This window comes from Platalea leucorodia, assembly GCF_965183815.1.
Source record: "Platalea leucorodia genome assembly, chromosome: 3".
In the NCBI taxonomy this organism is placed as follows: Eukaryota; Metazoa; Chordata; class Aves; order Pelecaniformes; family Threskiornithidae; genus Platalea; species Platalea leucorodia.
The window spans coordinates 15,233,873-15,251,806 of record NC_138825.1 but is presented as its reverse complement, the minus strand read 5'-3'; the positions used below and the strand labels follow the sequence as shown (position 1 = coordinate 15,251,806).

The following is a 17,934-nucleotide window of genomic DNA, read 5'->3' as shown; positions in this document are numbered from 1 at the left end:
TTTGCACAACTGACAGCGCTGGCAAGCCGGGGTCAGCAGGGAAAAAAACAACTGATGGAGGGCTGTTGACACAAAAAGTGATCATGGGGCTATGGGCTGAAAAGTTAGTTGCCCTAGTTATTTTTCCTTTTATGTTTAGTAAGGTTCCTTAAATTCTTCAGCTGAGGTAAGTCAGTGTAAATCAATATTAGTGAAATAAAATTCCCTTTCAGCATCAGACTCTTAGGCAACTTGTGTTCATCAGAAGGGTCCAAGAACAGGGTTTGCATCCTGAAAGAGATCTTCCTGTTTTTACTTCCCATTGTACATAGCACCACTTCTCCTCAGAATCCAGAATGAGGATTGAAATGAGCATTTGCCACTCCTTTACAATACAGAGATCATTAGCATCAGAAGGACAGGTAGCTGTTGCTAGCATCTCATGCTCTACTTCAGTGAGCAAATGCACATCAATTGTATATACATACAAAAGCCATCTTTTTATATCTTGGTCTCTTGGCTCCTTTCACTTTCTTTCTATGCAGAATGGGAGATGTTTCCAATTTATCACTCTCTCCCCAGCCTCCTTCCCACGGGAAGGAGCTAATGAGATGTGATTTCTGTGAAAACGTTACTGTAAATGCTTGGGTTAAGCTAGTGTGAATTGGGTAAATGTAGTTATGCCAGCACACAATCACTTTCGGTGGAGAAGGTTTTGGTGGGAGGGGGTTGGCTGAGAATAAGCTATACAGACAAAGGTGCAATTTTGCAGATGCCAGTGCATCTGCATTAGGAGTATCTTGTTGATAGACCCATGTTAGCAAAGTCCCTGGTGTGAACCTGACTTTGTCCGCCATTCCCATACTTTTTTGCCAGTGTTGAAGGGCAGGTAAGTGGAAGAGTTATGTTGCATCCCCTCTTTCACTGTTTAAAGTCTCTTTTGTTACAGTGATGACAGAATGTAAGGTAGAAATGCCCTGTAAGACAGCCATATGGGTGATATAATCCCATCCCTATGCTACCTCTTCATGATGAAAAGTATCTCTTGCTCTTCCACTCCTTCTCTTTGTTGCGGGTCTGAACCTGGACATTGTGGTGGTCAAGGCTGCTGCAAGAATGCTGCTCTGAAAGGGACAAACTGGTTCAAACGTTGTATTTGTTGGGCTAAGTGTCTTTGTGGTTCCTAGAGACTTCCAACCTGGACTGATGCTTTCCTTTCCGCATGACAGATGTTGACTCCAAGACCTTTCCTTCAGCTCTTTTCCTGTAGTTCATGTGGTGGTTCTTTAAGGGTCCCCAAGGCCAGAGGCAGATTGGCCCACCTCTCAAATCCCGTGCCCAAATGACTTTTGAGGAGTGTATAGGAAGCTGCTCTATCTGCCCCTCAGTTACTAGGCACTCAGCTGCGGGGGGGAGTTGGAGCGCGCCTTCTCCCTTCCAGTGCTGGGAGGCAGCAGGCACCACCTGAGCTGTGAAGGATGTTGGCAGTTGCCACCTCCCCAGCCCAGCGTGAAGAAGCTGTACTTGGACAGTTGCCTTCCAGACTGGATCGAGATAAGGAGCTGACTCCAGGACTGACGTTCTCCTCTGGGATCGTGTCCATTGCTCCGTAAGCAGAGATATTGCGGCTCAGCTGCCACCCCGTTAGCTTATGTTTAAATCTGAATCTGGATGCAAGAACAACAGCAGTCAGCTGTAGCCCTGAGCTATGTAGGCTTCACATACAATATGTGATGAGGCGGCAGAACCCCCTCATCTTCACCTCACTGCTTGAGAAGCTCTCTTAGATCCAGTTGCCTCTTTGTTCCCCTTTGCCTGTCCCATTTCTTCCCCATGCGACAGAACTCTTTTTACTCCACCCCGGTTGCCAGTGCGTGTCCCACTCCACGCATTCACCTGCCCCCATGGTTCACCTCCATTGCCATTCATGGTGTCTCACCCCTCGCATCCTTACTGCGTCCCGGGGTACCTGCACTACCTCCTGCCTTTGCCGTTCCCAAGAATATGCGAGGCTTGCCTCCTGCACCAGTTTCCTACGCATTGCATATCTCGTGTCGCACCATACAGTCCCTGTAGCACTTTGATCAGCCTCTTGCTTTCCCTCCCTCTGATTTCCTTGGAGGAAACAGTGAAAAATGGCACGTTTTGGCACTTGGAGCAGTCTCAGCTCATCACGTTGTTTAAAGGCAGTTTGATTTCAAAGATGGTAATGGAAGATACTCTCCATTTTCAGAACAGTTTCACGAGTTTCAAATCCTGGAATCCTTACGACTCAGCAAACTCCCAAAAATTATTGTGTGCATGAGCAGCTAAATTTAGAGAGCTGGCAACGCTCTTTCCCTTAAGACACAGCTACCATCTGTGATTGCAAACCATGTAAATAACTGGTTAAACACCACTTCTATTGTTGTGAGCTTGTCTCCAAGTTCCATTTAAATTGGTGCCTGGTCTCTGTGAGAGAGAAAATGTCTCAACTCCAGTTGAAAATAGTACAAGGTCTTCCAACTGGATGTTTTCTGGGCTGGCAAAAGTGGCTGACTGCATTCACCAGCGTGGGAGTTGGGGGGGTGGGGATCCAAATAAAAATAGAAATAAATAGGGTATTTCAAACAGTCAGGACAGGGCAATTTTAAGTGCAACAGAGCTGACAATTTGTTGATAAATTCTAAACTTCTGCTCACTGGTGTTTCCTCTCGTTGCCTGTCTTATCTGGAGGTATCGCAGAGTGGTGGATTTTTTCTTTGAGGATTGGTGTTCACTTTGGCACAGATAATGACAGTTCTTCCCTTATCTGGCCTGTGCTGCTGGCATTAGGCCATCAAAGTATCTTCTTGTTTCAAACAAGCTCCGTGTTTCTTCTGCGATCCCATTTGGCAGCTAGCTCTCCCCAGCTGCTTCTGCGGCAGTCAAACCTGGGTGTTATATGAGAAGGCAGCATGCCTTTAAGAACCTGTCAACAATCTTTTTTTCCTTTTAGAGGTGAAAAAAAATCTAATTTTGATATGTTTTTTGCATATAGGACTTCTGGAAAGAGGCCTATTGTTTCAAACTCATCAGCGATAATAAGCAAAGTTGTCCTCAGCAGCTTCCCTAGCCTGCTCACGAGGCAGAGAGGTTGAGTGACTCTTCAGTAGTTGGGCTGCGTTTCTTTTCCAAAGGTGACTCTAAAGCCAGTTAACATACACCTGCTTTTCTAACTCCTCTAGGCTGTGAGCACTTCGAGATGAGAAACAAAACAAATGTCGGTTGGGACATTTCTCTGCTCTGTGCTTCAAACATTTCTTCCAAAGTGTTCACTTTGGAGTGTTTAACTACCTCATTTGTCTTTTGTTTCAGTAGCATCACCAGGCTTTGGTACCATCTTCATCAGTGGCTACACTGCTCTGATTATCACTGTCTCTTCTGAGAGACTTGATAATTTGGCTAGTAGTAGAAGCGTGCTGCAGTCAGATGGGAAACCAGGGCAAACACCTCAGTTTAGCCTTTCCAGAGTTTATTCAGAAACAATACTAATAGTCACAGTACTCGTTCCTTCCTATGGCCTCCTAACCCAAAAGATCCCCAAGTGCTGTATTTTTCCTGTGAGTCGCTTCCCTGCTGTGGGACACGCGGGGCCGCTGGAGGAAGCCAGCAGCAAACAAAGCCTTTTCAGAACATGTCAGGATGAAGCCAGATGTGAGAGTTTGATTGCACAGAGAGCATTTTGGGAGGCAGACTATTATTTCATGATCTGGAAATTGTCAGGACGGTGGGTGGGACCTATACACCAAATATAACAAATACCATTGAGGCATTTCTTTGACTGCAAATCACCAGGAACTTCACCTGCTCTGTCATGTAAAAATGCACTATTTGAATCTGGTGCTGTGATCCTATGTAAATAAATTAAGGCAAGAAAATATAAGCATTGCTAGTTTAGTCCTGTATTGTAAAATAGCTCAACAATAGGATGCACTGTGAGACTGAAGATCAGAAAGCATGGAAAGATGTGGTCAGTCCTTTTCCTGTTTTCTAATGTCCTTCCCTCTCACGCCTCCATCAATTCATCTTCCATGATGTGTATATGTGGAAATTCTAAGTGCTTGGCAGTGGCACAAGATTATTCTTGAAAATATAAGGAGATTTTCTACTGCTCATCTGGAGGGATTGGTGACAGATACCCACCATGTTTGTCCACTGGGTCTAGCATCTCTTCCTTAGCCTACGTGGTGTCTCTGTGGTATCCAGTCACATTCATATTACAGCCACATGATATTGCATCAATGACCTAATTTATTTTTATTGTAAACTGCTGGGTTAGATGAATGACACATTTTATTAATGGTTGTCAGTGGAGATTTATTCACGCCACTCTCAGAACTTTACCTGGAGCTGACACCACTTTGTGACTTTCACATTAAATAAGCAAGGGCTCTTTTATCCCAATCTATTCAAAAGAGAAGCTTTTATTTTTATTTTTATTTTTATTTTTATTTTTATTTTTATTTTTATTTTTATTTTTATTTTTATTTTTTCCTTTTCTGTTTTTCCTTTGGTGACAAATGGGAAAGAACTATTTGGAGATAGCTATCGTATATTTGTCTAACTCTGCTTGGCAGTAACAGATGGGCTTCAAGAGGCTAGCTGGAGAAAATAAAATTGCATTTCCTAGCAGATAAGGTCTGAAGCCTTGAAAATCACGGATGATTTGCAAATCCCTAAACTCCTGTTAGTGTTTATAGTGAATAAATTGCCCCAGATATTTCTCAGCTGGAGAACATGGGGTGCTTTTCTTCGTGACCTCCTTCCCCTGTAGTTGCCAGCCCTCCCCAGAGTGACTGGAGGAGAGGAGAGTTTCTGGAGAGACTGACCAAAGTAAGCCAGATGTGCTTCCTGATGTCACTCTTGTCCCCAGGGTGGTGTTGGGATGCTTTTTGCTGGAGCTTCCGTTTCTGATTGTACGTATGTTTATATGTGTCCATGACCCACACGTGGGGTGTGAAGGACCACGCGTGGTCATGCCTTACAGAAGTGTTTCTGTGCCGCTAATGGGCCACTTTGCACACATCCAAGTGCTCAAAAGGCTGTTGCAAAGAACAAATCTCAATCAGTTACAGAAAGTATCCTCGTGGTGTCTGGTTCAGATGGCACACCTGGCCTCCTCTGCACGTTGCAGATCTGAGTTCGGTAACCTGGCCCAGCCCAGTTTTCTTAATTCAGTGTCTTGTAGCACACATATCCCTCCATTCACCATCAGCTGGTGGCAGGGTGTTCTGGTGATAGGAACGGTGCTGCCACTTGGGACGTAATTCATTAGTATGCAAACACCTATTTTGGGTAATGTTAAAACATTAAATAAAATGTGTAAAGGCTGATCATTGCGGTACTACCTTCCTTTTTGTTGCATTTTTATACCATGTGTTTTGTGTTTGGGTCGCTCTAACACACAGACCTGCATTTGCAGCAGGGACATTTGCATCTGGGACAGCGCAAAGATTAATTTCTGGGAAATGTTTCTAAGTATTATATGATGTATTGCAACTCCTTTGTATTACCCCTGCCATTGAAAAAAATGATGTTACAATGAATGTACATTTTAAACAAGCTGCTAACCATGTAACCTGGGGATTGGAAGCAATCCCCATTTTACATTCACTTGCATGTCTTCTAGTGTTTGAAAAGAAAATTGCTTTATGTTTGGAGGTTTTATTTTTTCATATGCAAAGTGTTGCAAGTCGGTTACCTCATCTAGTGCACTTGCCTCATAAGAATCCCCAGGGCTTCCTCCAACAACTCCAACAAGTTTCTCAGTTTAATTATGAGTGCAATTAATTGATCTGGCAACGTGAAACACAGTAATGGCAAATTTCCTCTGAACAAGTCAGATAAGGAGGATTTCTGTGGGACTCTTGCCCCTTCAGCTTGGTCCTTCCTTAAAAAAAGCCAGATCAGGTTCTTATTCAGCACTGCTGACTTCTGGTTGTTTTTATGACTAAGGAAGATGTTTAGCTTTCAGAATCTCCTTCTTCTTCTTCTTTCTTGCTGCTATTAAGTTGCCTTTACAATTAGAGACTAGAAAAATTTTTGGATTATCATTTCCTTCCACTTTGCTCGCCATTTCCTGAGTCTCTTCTGAGTGATAAAAATGAGGTGGTCCCCGTGTCTGCTCAGACAGGGAGCTCTGCGTTGACTCTTGCTGGAGACACTGGTGGGTGCAGAGGTGGGAAGCTAAGTGGCAGGCGTACCACCTTTACAGAGCTATTGCTTCCGTCCAAGATGCTATGAAAACTGGCACAAACCTAACAACATACGAAAGCACAAATAGGGAGGAGCAGAGCACTTATCCAGCATAGGACTGGACTGTCCTATTCACCTTGGTTAAAAAAAAAAAAAAAAAAAAAAAAAAAAAAGAGAAAGGCTGTGGAGCATTTGATGGTAAGATGCTGGAAAGAAGAACATCTCTCTGACATTTATGGTGCTGATTCTTGGAACGCAGAGCTCCTGCAAGCAAGCATGGCAGCTCTAAGACCCCTGCTACTTTTACCTCATCCGATGCTGGTTTGAAGAAAGAGCTGCTTCAGAAACTCAGATTCCAGTTTTTTTCCACTCACTGTTGTCAATCCTGCCCGATCTCCCAGTCCCAAACAAGTGTAGTCTATGTTGGCAGAGGATAATGTCACTTCCAGGATATGCTAAGGTCCTGATAGTATCCAAATCAAAGCTGTTACAGGGAAGACCGGACTATGGCTCTTGCTGTCTGTGTGCCATCTGCATCTCTCAGGACTAAGGCCTCTTCCCGTTCCCAATGGAACAATTAACGTCATGTTGGGAACTTGATTTCTGCTTCTCGGACTTTCCAGCTCCCATGAAGAATCTCAGGGACCAGCATATCCTTCCTTTGCATTACCTTGTGTCACCTGTTAGACTTCTGTTGCTGCTAAGCAGGAGAGAGTCCAAACCGTATTTAACCAACTGCTATTCAAGTAGGAGGTGAATGTGGGTTTCTGTAGTCATTTCTACTGAGAGGAGACAAAAGCTGTAGGTAACCTGTTGTGCTTCCTGGTTTGCTTGAGAAACTTCATCTGCTGGGATGTGAGTTTGCTTGAAGCAGTGGATCTCAGGGAAGTCCCCTTCAAGCAGGTCTCCGGCATTAGGAGGCACCACAGAAGGGCTTCCTCAAGTTGCCAGAAGTCCTCATCGATTGCTAGGGACAGAAGGTTTGAAGAAGCTGTGGAAGTTCATCTCAGGGGGAGGGCAGCAGGGAGACGGAGGGGAAGCAGCCTGCTGTAGCTTTAAAGGCGGTACTGAGTAGGGATCCATTTGGAAGGATGTAGTTGACTAAAGGGATCCAAAGCTTGTTTTCCTTAAGTCTTTTTATTCTTCCTGTATCTAATCCCTTTAGAGCCTAAGGTCAACCCCTTTTTGTACTGCAATAACACTGTAATATATGCTTGCACTAATTCTTCTGGCACACCGAGCATGCAAGACCAATTTAAAGCTTTTTTCAGAAGAAAACCACTGTATTATTGTGTACATAGAAATACTGAGAGAGAATTTGAATTCTGTCTCCTGTATAAAAGCATGCATTGATTACCTGTATGTAGATCATGCTGTAAATGCTGCAGAGTACTGTAAAATCCTACACTTGAAACCACAATGAACAGGCAATGTCATAAAAAACAAACAAAACAGAAGCTGTGCAATGGATTTTGTGCCTTTTTTAAATCCATGTATGTTAATCCAGACAATCGGGGAAAAAAAAAAAAAGAAAAAAAAAGCTTGTATACTACCAAAACCTTATTAAAGAATCAAAGGCAGCACCTTGGTGATGGCTGGGTTTTTTGTTTGCTTTCTTGCTTTGTTTTTATACTCCCTTTGCTTTCCAGCTCTGGGAAGGTGTCCCCTGCTCATCCTTGGGTACATGGGAGCACCGGGCAGGGAGATGAAGGACAGTGAGTGTTTAATTATCATTTACTAATGTGATCACTGAAAACCTGCAGTTAAGACAGCTCTGGGAATAGAAACAAAGTTCAGTGACTGTTGTAGATGTGTTTCAGGTACTTTGGGAAGGCCACGCTGTGAGTTCAATTTACGTAAATTTAGGCTAGTACCAATTTCATTGACTTGAACCCAGTCATATCACAGCAGCAGGTTACAACTAGCCCCAACTTATTATCTAAGTTTTTAGAGCTCTGCCTTGATGGTTACCAGCATCCAAACTGGCTAAGCTTTGGCTAGTACAATTCAACACCTGCGAACACAGCAGAAACAGTTTATCACATTTCCCTTGGTTTCTTACCCTGGGCATCTTCCCCTGGCTGGCAGCACGGTGTGCATAGGGTCGGTGGATGGCTGTCTCCCATCAGACATTTGACGAGGTTTTTAAGAACATCTGGTAAACTTCCAGCCCCTCCACCCCGCAAAACCCCAAGGAGATGGATGCAAAATTATGGCTGTCCTGCAAGTAATGTACTCCTGCCTGGGCTGCTCAATGGATCCAACCATGCTTGCCTTTCATCGTGACTCCTATTTGAAAGTCTCTGCTGTAGAGCGGCATGTGGTTCAACCCCAATTCCTGTTGGTCTGTCTGGGATCAGGCTGGAAGAGGAAACACGGTGATAGACCCTGTCTGCTTTGGCGTGAAGTGCACAGTTACTAATTCAGTGTTTTTCTGAAAGCGGTGGGAGAGGGAGGCTGCAGGCAGTAGGTGCATGCAAATACTCTGGCACCTGTGAAAAGGGGGGTGGAAACTTTCCCCCTTGCAGGGGAAGCACAAGACCCCAGCTCCTCAAAGGCCGGGAGCAGTTTGTGCAGGCAGGTGATGATCTGGGAGGAAGAGCTAGGATCAGGCTGTGGTCTCTGACTTACAGGGTTGTACAGTGTGTGAGTCCCTTTTTTCCCCTGGGAATTGTATGGAGGATCAGGATTCTTCTGAGTCTGCCTCTAGCAGGGTCCAAAGCCCATCTGCTCCATGATGAACGCCTCAAAGTGTGTTTTGGTTTGCCTCTGTAAGGCTGTTTGTTGGTATGCGGCAGATGTGTACGTCTGTCAAACACTGCAGAAGGACGCGCTGATGCCATAGTGGTTAAGCACGGTCTGAGACACGGTTTAGAGCATGGTCTGAAACAGAACAGTAGATAGAAGAGATGCAGCATTTCTTGGGTTTATGTTAGGCAAATATTGTGATTTTTTTCCTGTACCCGGTGGTCTTTTGGTTGTGGGTTGTTTTTTTTTTTCACAAATTATTGCATTTAAAATATTTAAAACCAAGAGATGGGAGAGAGAAAAAAAAATCCCAAATTCTACAGTCTAAGGGAAAATTGATTAGGTTCACACGGGAGCCTTTCCCTCTCCCCCACGTCGGTGCAGAGCAGGCTTTTCTGGTGGACCCTGGTCCCGCTCTGTGCCATGCCACAGACTGCTCTGCTGCGGGGCCATAGGCACAGGCAAGCTATAGGGTCTCTTCGCTATGCCCTCGTGAGTCGTGAGATCACCAGAAAGCCATATGGGCAGAGCAGGTACTGCCATCGCTCTTCATTGCTGTAGGGACTGGGCAGAGTGTGCGGGACCTGGCATGGGGCAGGACATATACGAGCACGTTAATGAGCTGGATGCCAGTACTGCTCTTGAACCCACCAGCGTGAGTCTGCTCTGGGCTCCTGTCAGAGAAGAACATGTCTGCCTACATTCCTGGTTACGAGGGAACCTGGGAACTTCTAATGCATGGTTGTAAACTTGCTGTAGCAAAGTGGAGACTTCAGCTTTGCTGATTTTTGCAGTATTTGCAGCATCACTGGGATGTAGGAACTTTACTGCTGCCCAGACTGGGTGATGTAAGTCTCCTCTGAGGGTGTCCCAGTGCTAATGATCCTGTTAATCTGAAACCCCACCATTTTACAGTAAAGACAAACCCCCAGACTCCACTTAGCTGTTCATGAGCACAGGGGCAGAGATGGACTTGGAGGGGCTGGTTTCTGCCTCTGCCAAATATAAGCAGGTAGATCTTCTTCTCTCCTGACTCTCCTCTCTATATTCTAACTCTGGCCTCTGTGCAAAGCAGGGATATTTATTGCCTTCCAAATACATATTATTACCCAAAGTAGTTACTAGCCAAATTGAATTTAAATGCAGTCAAGTTTTATGGAGAGACAGAGTGTCAAAGAGGTGAAACGCGCAGGCTTTTGGGGAACACACGCTCAGAGACGTATACTGCCATACCCATTCCTGGACAATTGACTGACAAGTCAAAAGAGAGTCAGGCGTGAAGATGTGAGCCCAAGCAGGTGGGAAAAAAATGGGTCCCTGTCCAAGGACAGGCAGTGTGTCTTCTGAGAAAGTGAAGAGCGTAGGCAGAGGTCAGAGCTTGCTGGAGGTAAAGGAAGTCCTTTTGACTCAGATTCGGCCAGCTCCAGTGTAGCTCTGCTCACTCACAGTCTTGGTAGCTTTTTAAATGGGGGTAGCTGCCTCAGCTCTCGGCATAGTTCCTGCTCATAGTGGAGTGAGCCTGGCAGAGGGCTGCCAAGGTGATTAGGAACTAGAAATGTATGACATGAGGAGAGGCTGAGAGAGCTGGGTTTGTTCTGCCTTAAAAAGAGAAGGATTGGGATGGGATCTTACTTCTTCCTTGAACAACCTGATGAAAGGATGATGCCAGACTCTTCTCAGAGATACACAGTGAAAGGATGAGAGATGTGATGGATGCGAGTTCCATGAAAGGAAAATTAGATATAGGAACTAGATATAAAGAAAAACTTTTTCACCATGAAGAGCCTCAACCACTAGAACAGGGTCCCAAAGAGGCTGTGGGGTCTCCATCCTTGGAGATACTCAAAACTCAGCCCTGTCGCCCAGAGCCGCCAGCTCTAAGTTGGTTCTGCTTTGAGGGGTGGTTGGAGCAGAGACCTCCAGAGATTCCTTACACCGTCGTTATTCTACAATTTTAAGACACAGGCTAAAGCTCTCCACTCCTGATCTTCTGGCATCTTCCCATAGTTCCTCCCCATTGGTACAGCAGAGCAGAAAAGTTCTTCTCCAGCCTTTGGGGAATGGTCCTAGAGCAGCCGAGTGTGCTGTAGTACAAAAGACACATGACGACTGTCAAGAAAGGACACAAGCTTCTCTAATGAGGGATTCGAACTGGGAACACCTTGTTCAGCAGCATGTCGGCTTGCAGCCAGCTGCTGATCACATTAACTCAACAGTGAAGACAGTCTCAGACTTTGATGCCCTAGGACAGTCTTCCTTGTTAACAGCTGCAGGTGATGATAGTAATGAAGGTAAGAAAATATGTGTTAAAATGATATTTGATGAAAGTGACATTTCAACAAAGTTTCTTTTAGTTGGGTTTGTAGGTAACTTCTGTGCTCCATATTTTTTGGCATATTTATGCTCTTTGGATTTTTTCCATGGTGCATTTTCAGTGGAAAAGCAACAACAGTCTCAGGCTGCTTTAAGGAATGCAGTCTGGCAATTTTGGGGTGCTGCATGCAACAGGTTAAGCAGTCCCAGTCTCCCAAAGGTAGGTAGAAGCCAAGCAATTACTGTCGGTGCAGTGTCCATGCAGGGAAAGAGAAAATACATGGGGAAAATGAAACGGCAGACAGAAAGGCAGTCCATTTGCTAAATATCACAAGAAATTTGTACAGCCAGAGGTAGAAGTACATGGAGGTTAGAAAGGTTATCTACAGCACGACTCAAGGACAGCAAAGGGGGACCAGAGGAGAAGAAGGAAAAAAACGTTATTTTTATTACAGCAGCATCATGCTCTGTGTCATACCTTATTGCTTAATGCAATCTCATCTCAGAAGAACTTCTGATGTCTTGCAAGGGAAAGAGCTGTTGAGGAAAGAGGGGTTGCTGGAGACAGGGTTGCTGGAGGGATGGACTACAGAGCACGAAAACCATCTCTCTGGCCTATATAGGATGTGCACTGCAGGACTGGATTCAGTTCTTGACCAGAAAGCAGATGAGATGACACAAGCTCCTAAGAGCTGAGAGGAGATTTGAAGGTTTACATATGCAAAGAGAAACCAGCAATCCTTCAACTGTACCATCAACTGCAGCATCTAGAAAATGGGGTGAAGTAAAGCAGCAGGTGAACTGTTGCTGGGGATAGGGTACTCTTTCCAGTGGGAGGCTCAGCACAAGGCAAGGTGTTGGCCAAGGCTTCTTAATGAGGTCCCAGTCCCACTGGGGAAGCATGTCTGTTTGATCAGGACTCCACGGATAGCACTGTGGTTGTGTTTCTTGGGAAAAGCAAATCCAGCCAACAGGCAGAATCCAATCTCAGGCTGCTGAATGGACTAATTTCCAAGAAATGCCTGAAGGAGGAAGCCAAGTGGGTAATTTCTTTTGCAAAGGGTGGTAAGTCCCTCTTACCAGTCCAAGTTCCACATCTGTCATCCTAATACAAATGGTAGAACGGGTCAGTGAAAGCCCAAATCAGGCTAATACAGGGCCATATCCAGGGCCAGGCTTCAGCTTTAATGAAAGAAGAGAACCAGCTTTGGACTTCAGCAGCATTGTCAAAACCAGCCTATGTTTTAATTTGTAAGATATAAAAAGAAATATTAAATGGATAGCAACTTATCACCATGCATAACAGCTTGATGCTGCCCACCAATCTATTTGAAATGTTCCTGTTATACATGAGCATAAAGATCTTAGATTTTTCAGGCATACCAATAGGGCAGTTGCTCTGCACAGCATAACATGCAGATTTTCAGCACAATTTGAAATTGTGTCATTGGACTGAAAAGCTATTGAGGGCTTTTTTTCCCCCCTAGAGACAAAAAGATCTGTTCCTGTAGCCAGGTGAACATGCTAGCTGTTGGCAGCTCTGTAGCCCACATAGTTAAATGGGTGCTTGTTTAGTCATGTAGCCTAAATATCCTCTGACGCTGTCAAATGCCGCTTGAAAACGCAGATGTTTGGAGCCCTTCTGTTCATGATTAGGACTTTTCAAGGGTAACATGTGATGTGTTATTGACTGGTTGAGTTTATGGAGAGGCTTTTGTTTTCCAGTGCTCTTAACAGAAGGGTGACCTAAATGGTTTTTTTAAAATCCATTTTGCAGAGTGGTGCTGCTGTGGTTTTAATTTACAACCAATCGTTAATTATGCCAAACTTCGATGGGCATTTCCTATTTATTTAGCCCTTTTTTGCTTGTTTGGTCAAGTGTGTGCACGTGTTTGTGAGATGCTGCTTTTCTGTTAGTATTATTTCCAATTTTTTTCACAGCCTACTCCTGGCACCTTACGGGCAGTCTCTCTGCCACAGACTGCTGCTGGAGAAACACTGCCTCCACCAACTGTCTTGTCCTCCCGTTGCTTTTAATGGTTGGACACCCCACAGTCTAATAATGGTGCTTCGTATGTCAGCTTTCATACTTACTTGCTGATCATTTTAGTGAAAGCAGAAGCCTGTAGAAGACAAAATTAGGAGTTGCTGGAGGGAGGTGGGAGCAGAAGGGAGGGACAAATAGCACAGCAGGGGAACACAGGAGAGCTCTGAGGGTTATTGTGGTGTTATACAAGGGTTACTGGCCCAGGGACAATGGGGTATAGTACTGGAAAGTGATCAGGAAATTTATCTAGCCCAGAGGGACCCCTTGAGTTCACTGTGGCCTGAGCATAAAAGAGGGTTGCTGAATGGTTCCAGTAAGGACAGAGTGAATATGTAAATGCATAAATGCTGAAATAAATATGTAAATACTGAAGAAGATTGGGAAACATGAAAAAATCCTGAGGAATTGCTTGCAAACAGCTCTTTTAGGTCCAGGTTAAAGACTTTATTACAAAGGAACCCCTTTGGCACATTTTTTTGCCTTCATTGATAAGTATCTGTGAATTTCTCCTTTCTAAAGTTTGTACAAATCGAATGATCAAGTCCTCACTGCTCAGGCATGTATTTTGGAAGCGTGATGGACTAGATGCTTTCCACTGATACTTGCCACTGCTGTTGGTGCTGATGTCTTCTGTGTCAATAATATGTCTGAATACTAACCCTTTTCTTTTGTCACATCTGTCTTCTTGCAGGCATATATGCTGAAGTCATTTGAAATGAATGGTCTACCCAAGGCGGTGCCTTTAAGTTTGCCTTATCAAGACTTCAGAAAAGATGTATCAGACTACTGGGAAAAGCCTAAGGTATCCCAGCGGATTAAGAAAGTTGATTTTTCAAATGTTGTCTTGACTGCTCCTTGCAAACCTCTGGAACCTTATCTGGAAATTAATGGAAAAGAGGAGGAGGAAGAAGATGAGGAAGAAGACGAGGAGGAGGAAGACGAGGAGGAGGAGGCAGAGGAGGAAGGGGATGAGATTGACATGCACAGTGGTTCCAGCAGCGACCTGAGTCAAAAAAGCACAGAGCGCAGCCAGGAGTGCGCACCATCCACGCTCCTGGCTGACGACCAGAAGGGATCCAAGGGTCGAGCGTCCACTGCTGATGGCGACCTGGAGCTGGAGGAAGGCTCAAAAACACTAGTGCTGTTTTCACCAGGTGATCTGAAAAAGTCTCCGGTGACCACAGACTTGGCTCCAGAAGTTGATCTGGGCACTCTTGCTGCACTGACACCTCAGAGCGAGCGGCCACAGCCTATGGGTAGCCAACTGGATGTATCCGAGCCAGGGACCCTGTCCTCAGTCCTTAAATCTGAACCAAAGCCTCCCGTGGCAGTGGCTACAGCTTCCTCCCCCTTTACCAAAGTTGAGCGCACATTTGTTCATATTGCTGAAAAGACCCACTTAAATGTCATGTCTTCCAGCGGCCAGCTGATGAGGCATGAGGAATACTGCCCTCCAGGCCAGTTTGAGGAGGTCATTATTGAAGAAGAGCTGGAGGACAACCTGGTGGTGGTAGAGAATGGAAGCATACATTCGGGGCTAGAAGGGGCAGAGACGGAGAGCTGTGCACTTTCGGCTAATCACATTGAAACCACCTCAGAGACAGTGGGGGAGCAGCTGGCCCTTCCCAATGGCGTAGCAAAGCCTCCCGAGGTCAAGCCGGAGCTCTCCGAAAAAGTGGCGCTCTCACTGGATTTGGAAGAGCCTGGCAAGATGGTTACAAGGGAGCCGGACATTGAGAAGTCAGCATTGGTGGCAGAGCACCTTAAGCGAGCAGAGACCCTCCTCAACACACCGCAGCAGGGCCCCAGGAGACCTCTGGCCTCCAGGTATAGAAGTCGGATACCCATTTTGTTCACTGAGGAGGACACTGGCTCAGACCTTTCAACTTCACTCTCGGCCAAAGAGAAGCTTTATAAGAGGGCAAAGCAACCTGACTTGGCTCGCCTAGTGATGGAGAAGAGGCAAAACCGCCTCCTTCGGCTGGCCTCAGGGGCCTCCTCCTCAGCGTCCTCCAGCGATGAGAGGCGGCGAGCCTCAGAAACACTGTCGGCCACCGGTTCTGAGGAGGACACCCACGACTCTGATGACTCCATCCCAAGGAAGGCAGGGAAGGAAAAGGCTGCGCTCCTGGGGAAAGAAGAGAGACCCATAAGCACAAAGAGCAGAATTCCTAGGCCCATCACACCAGTGAAAACACCGCTAGAGGCAGCGAAGTCTGAGAGCTCCATGGCCGTCGCGATGGCAGTGCTATGTAGCTCCCCGCAGGATGCGGCTGCTGCCTACAGGTAAGACCAAAACACTGAGCAATGCAAAATGCTGGACTTGTTAAGGAGGCGCAGCCAGGGCTTTGCTCACCTCACACTGCTTTACCCTTCACTGGGTCCATCCCTGTTTCCTACAGTCATTTCAGCTCACCAGTCTGTGAAATTCCCACCACTCTGTCTTCTTTGGCTCAGTCTGGCCAAAGGGCCAAGCCCCTCTTCACTTGCCCTGGCTTTGAGGCCTTCTTCCTGTCCATGAACTCTTTCATTTGGTCTGATCCTGCTAATAGCAGATCCCTCTGGTGTTTAGCTCTCAGTTTTGCAGCATGCTCGGCACAGCCGTGACTCTGCAGGCAGACCTGGACTGGCTATTGCAATTAGAGCTGCAAGGGCTGCGACGTTGCCAGTTGTGATTGCCTCAGAAGATGGCCTTGGGGCTGGAGGTCCAGCCCAGGAGCAAAGCTGCTGCTGTGGCTCTGCCACAGGTCCAGCAAATTCTGTTCTTTCAGAGACGTGGGGTGAAAGGAGGGGATCCCTGTGGGTTGGTTTATCTTCCAGTACAGTTACCATCAGATGCAAACTGGTGCAATCCAGTTTATGCCCACGTTCCCAGATTGTATCTCCTGCCTTGAAAGAGGTTGCTGCATCCATGCTGCATGTTAAGAAGAGTCCCAGATACATGCTATCCACCAAACCATGTTGTCCCAGAGGGTGCTGGAGGATCAGGGCAAACACTTACTAGCTGAGAGCATAGAGAGTTACAGGATGGTGTTCAAAGCAGTGCCCTGTCTTGTTCACAGCGTAGCTCCTGTCATCCTGGTGCTGGAAACTCCTTGTAATTGCCCAGCAACATTCATCATTGCAGAAATTCCCCTTCATTCTCCCTCTTCTCTTCCCCTGCAGGCTTCAGGCACACAGACCAGCTGGAAGTGTCCCAAATGAGTGCCGAGCAACGCAGATACAAAGTCGGCTTCCTCCTTCGCCAAGCTCCACTTCTCTTCCTCCACGAAGCAGCTCACGGAGGTCCAGCTGTGCATCCCCTCGGAGCCCTGTCCTTCCTTCAAGAAACCCCAGTGCTTCCCCCAGAAGCCAGCTGCCACCTCGGAGGGAAAGTCCTTCTCCCTGCCGACAGCATAAGCCAGGGACTGCTCTTCAGCGAGTTCCTCCTTCCCCCCGACCTCAGCCCCCAGCTCAGGCCCTGGGGCCGACAGGAGATTCCCTGCCCTCTCCTGGTGTGGCCAAAAAACGACAAAGAGGAAAAACCCAGACTCAGAGTCCAGCAACCAAAGGAAAGCAGGTGTCCGTGGAAAGTAAGGCAGCTGCCAGATAATGATCTTCTTTTGCCAGCCCAACAGACTGGGTAACTTCTGCATATAGTATACACTTGAGATGCTGCAGCACAGCCTTCCATGCTGGACCCACGAGTGTATAGCAGTAGCTGTACTTCAATGCTTCACTCACTCTCACCCCACACCGTCGCGATCAGCTCCCACGGGCCTGAGAGCCTCTGAGCCACGGAGCCTTCTTCACGGGAGACATCCAGCCCGCAGCTCATGCTTGCTAACGCACAGCACCAAGCAGTGACCCAGGCAGCCTGCCTAGTGCCTGACCCTCCTCCCTCCCCAGGCATTCCCCTCTCTCTGTTAGCAATACCAGTCGCCAACACCAACCCTGGCTTTGGAAAGAGGAGCAGAGGTGACGAGAGCAAGGCCTGCTGGAGAGGAAGGCTCCTGTCCTGCAGGCAGCTGCCTCCTCTCTCCTTGCTGGGAAAACGCCAGCCTTGGCCGCCACCATCTACCTGAGTGTTGGCTCGCCTCCTGCCACCTGTGTTAGCAAGGGATTGTCACCAGCTTAGCCAAGAGGGATGGATGTGTCCTTATGTGCTGAGATGAGAGCAGGGGCAGGGTGGAGGGAGCTCTTCTTTCCAGAGATGCCTCTGCAGATGGGAATGGGAGACAGGCAGGTCTTGCTGGATGCTCCTACCTGCTCCAGTATGTCCCACAGAGGAGGCTGTCTGGCATTGCTGCTCAGCGACACTGCTGCTGTTTCAGTAGATGCCTGTGTGGTGGGTATTTAGATGGAAGTAGGGATGTATTGGCAGCTTGCTGGGAAATCAAGAGCGCTTGCTAATTGATGTAGAAGGGAGCACACTGCAGCCACTTCTGTCTCAAATACCAAACTGTGATCTGTGGAAACCACATCTCCCAACATGGGTGGTTCCTCTCAACCCGAGTGTGGTTGGTGCCGCAGACCCGTAGTCCACCAAACACAGCTCCATCCTGAAGATGTGAATAGTCACTGGATGCCTTTAGCTTGGGTGCCCCTTGCACCTAAATTCCTTGTGCTTTATTGTCATGCTCTTGGTGTTT

General features: G+C 46.6%; 1 protein-coding gene across 1 annotated transcript in view; it reads left to right on the top strand.

Annotated features, from left to right (window-relative positions):
* The window catches only part of TTBK1 (tau tubulin kinase 1), a gene marked incomplete at its 3' end in the record, with an annotated part of 95,396 nt that extends 78,501 nt beyond the window's left edge, over positions 1–16,895 (top strand). Inside the window, exons 13-14 of the mRNA XM_082308021.1 lie at positions 13,995–15,589; positions 16,469–16,895. Coding sequence (XP_082164147.1) covers positions 13,995–15,589; positions 16,469–16,895 — 2,022 coding nt within the window. The remainder of the gene's footprint in view (positions 1–13,994; positions 15,590–16,468) is intronic.
* Between the last annotated feature and the right edge of the window lie 1,039 nt (positions 16,896–17,934).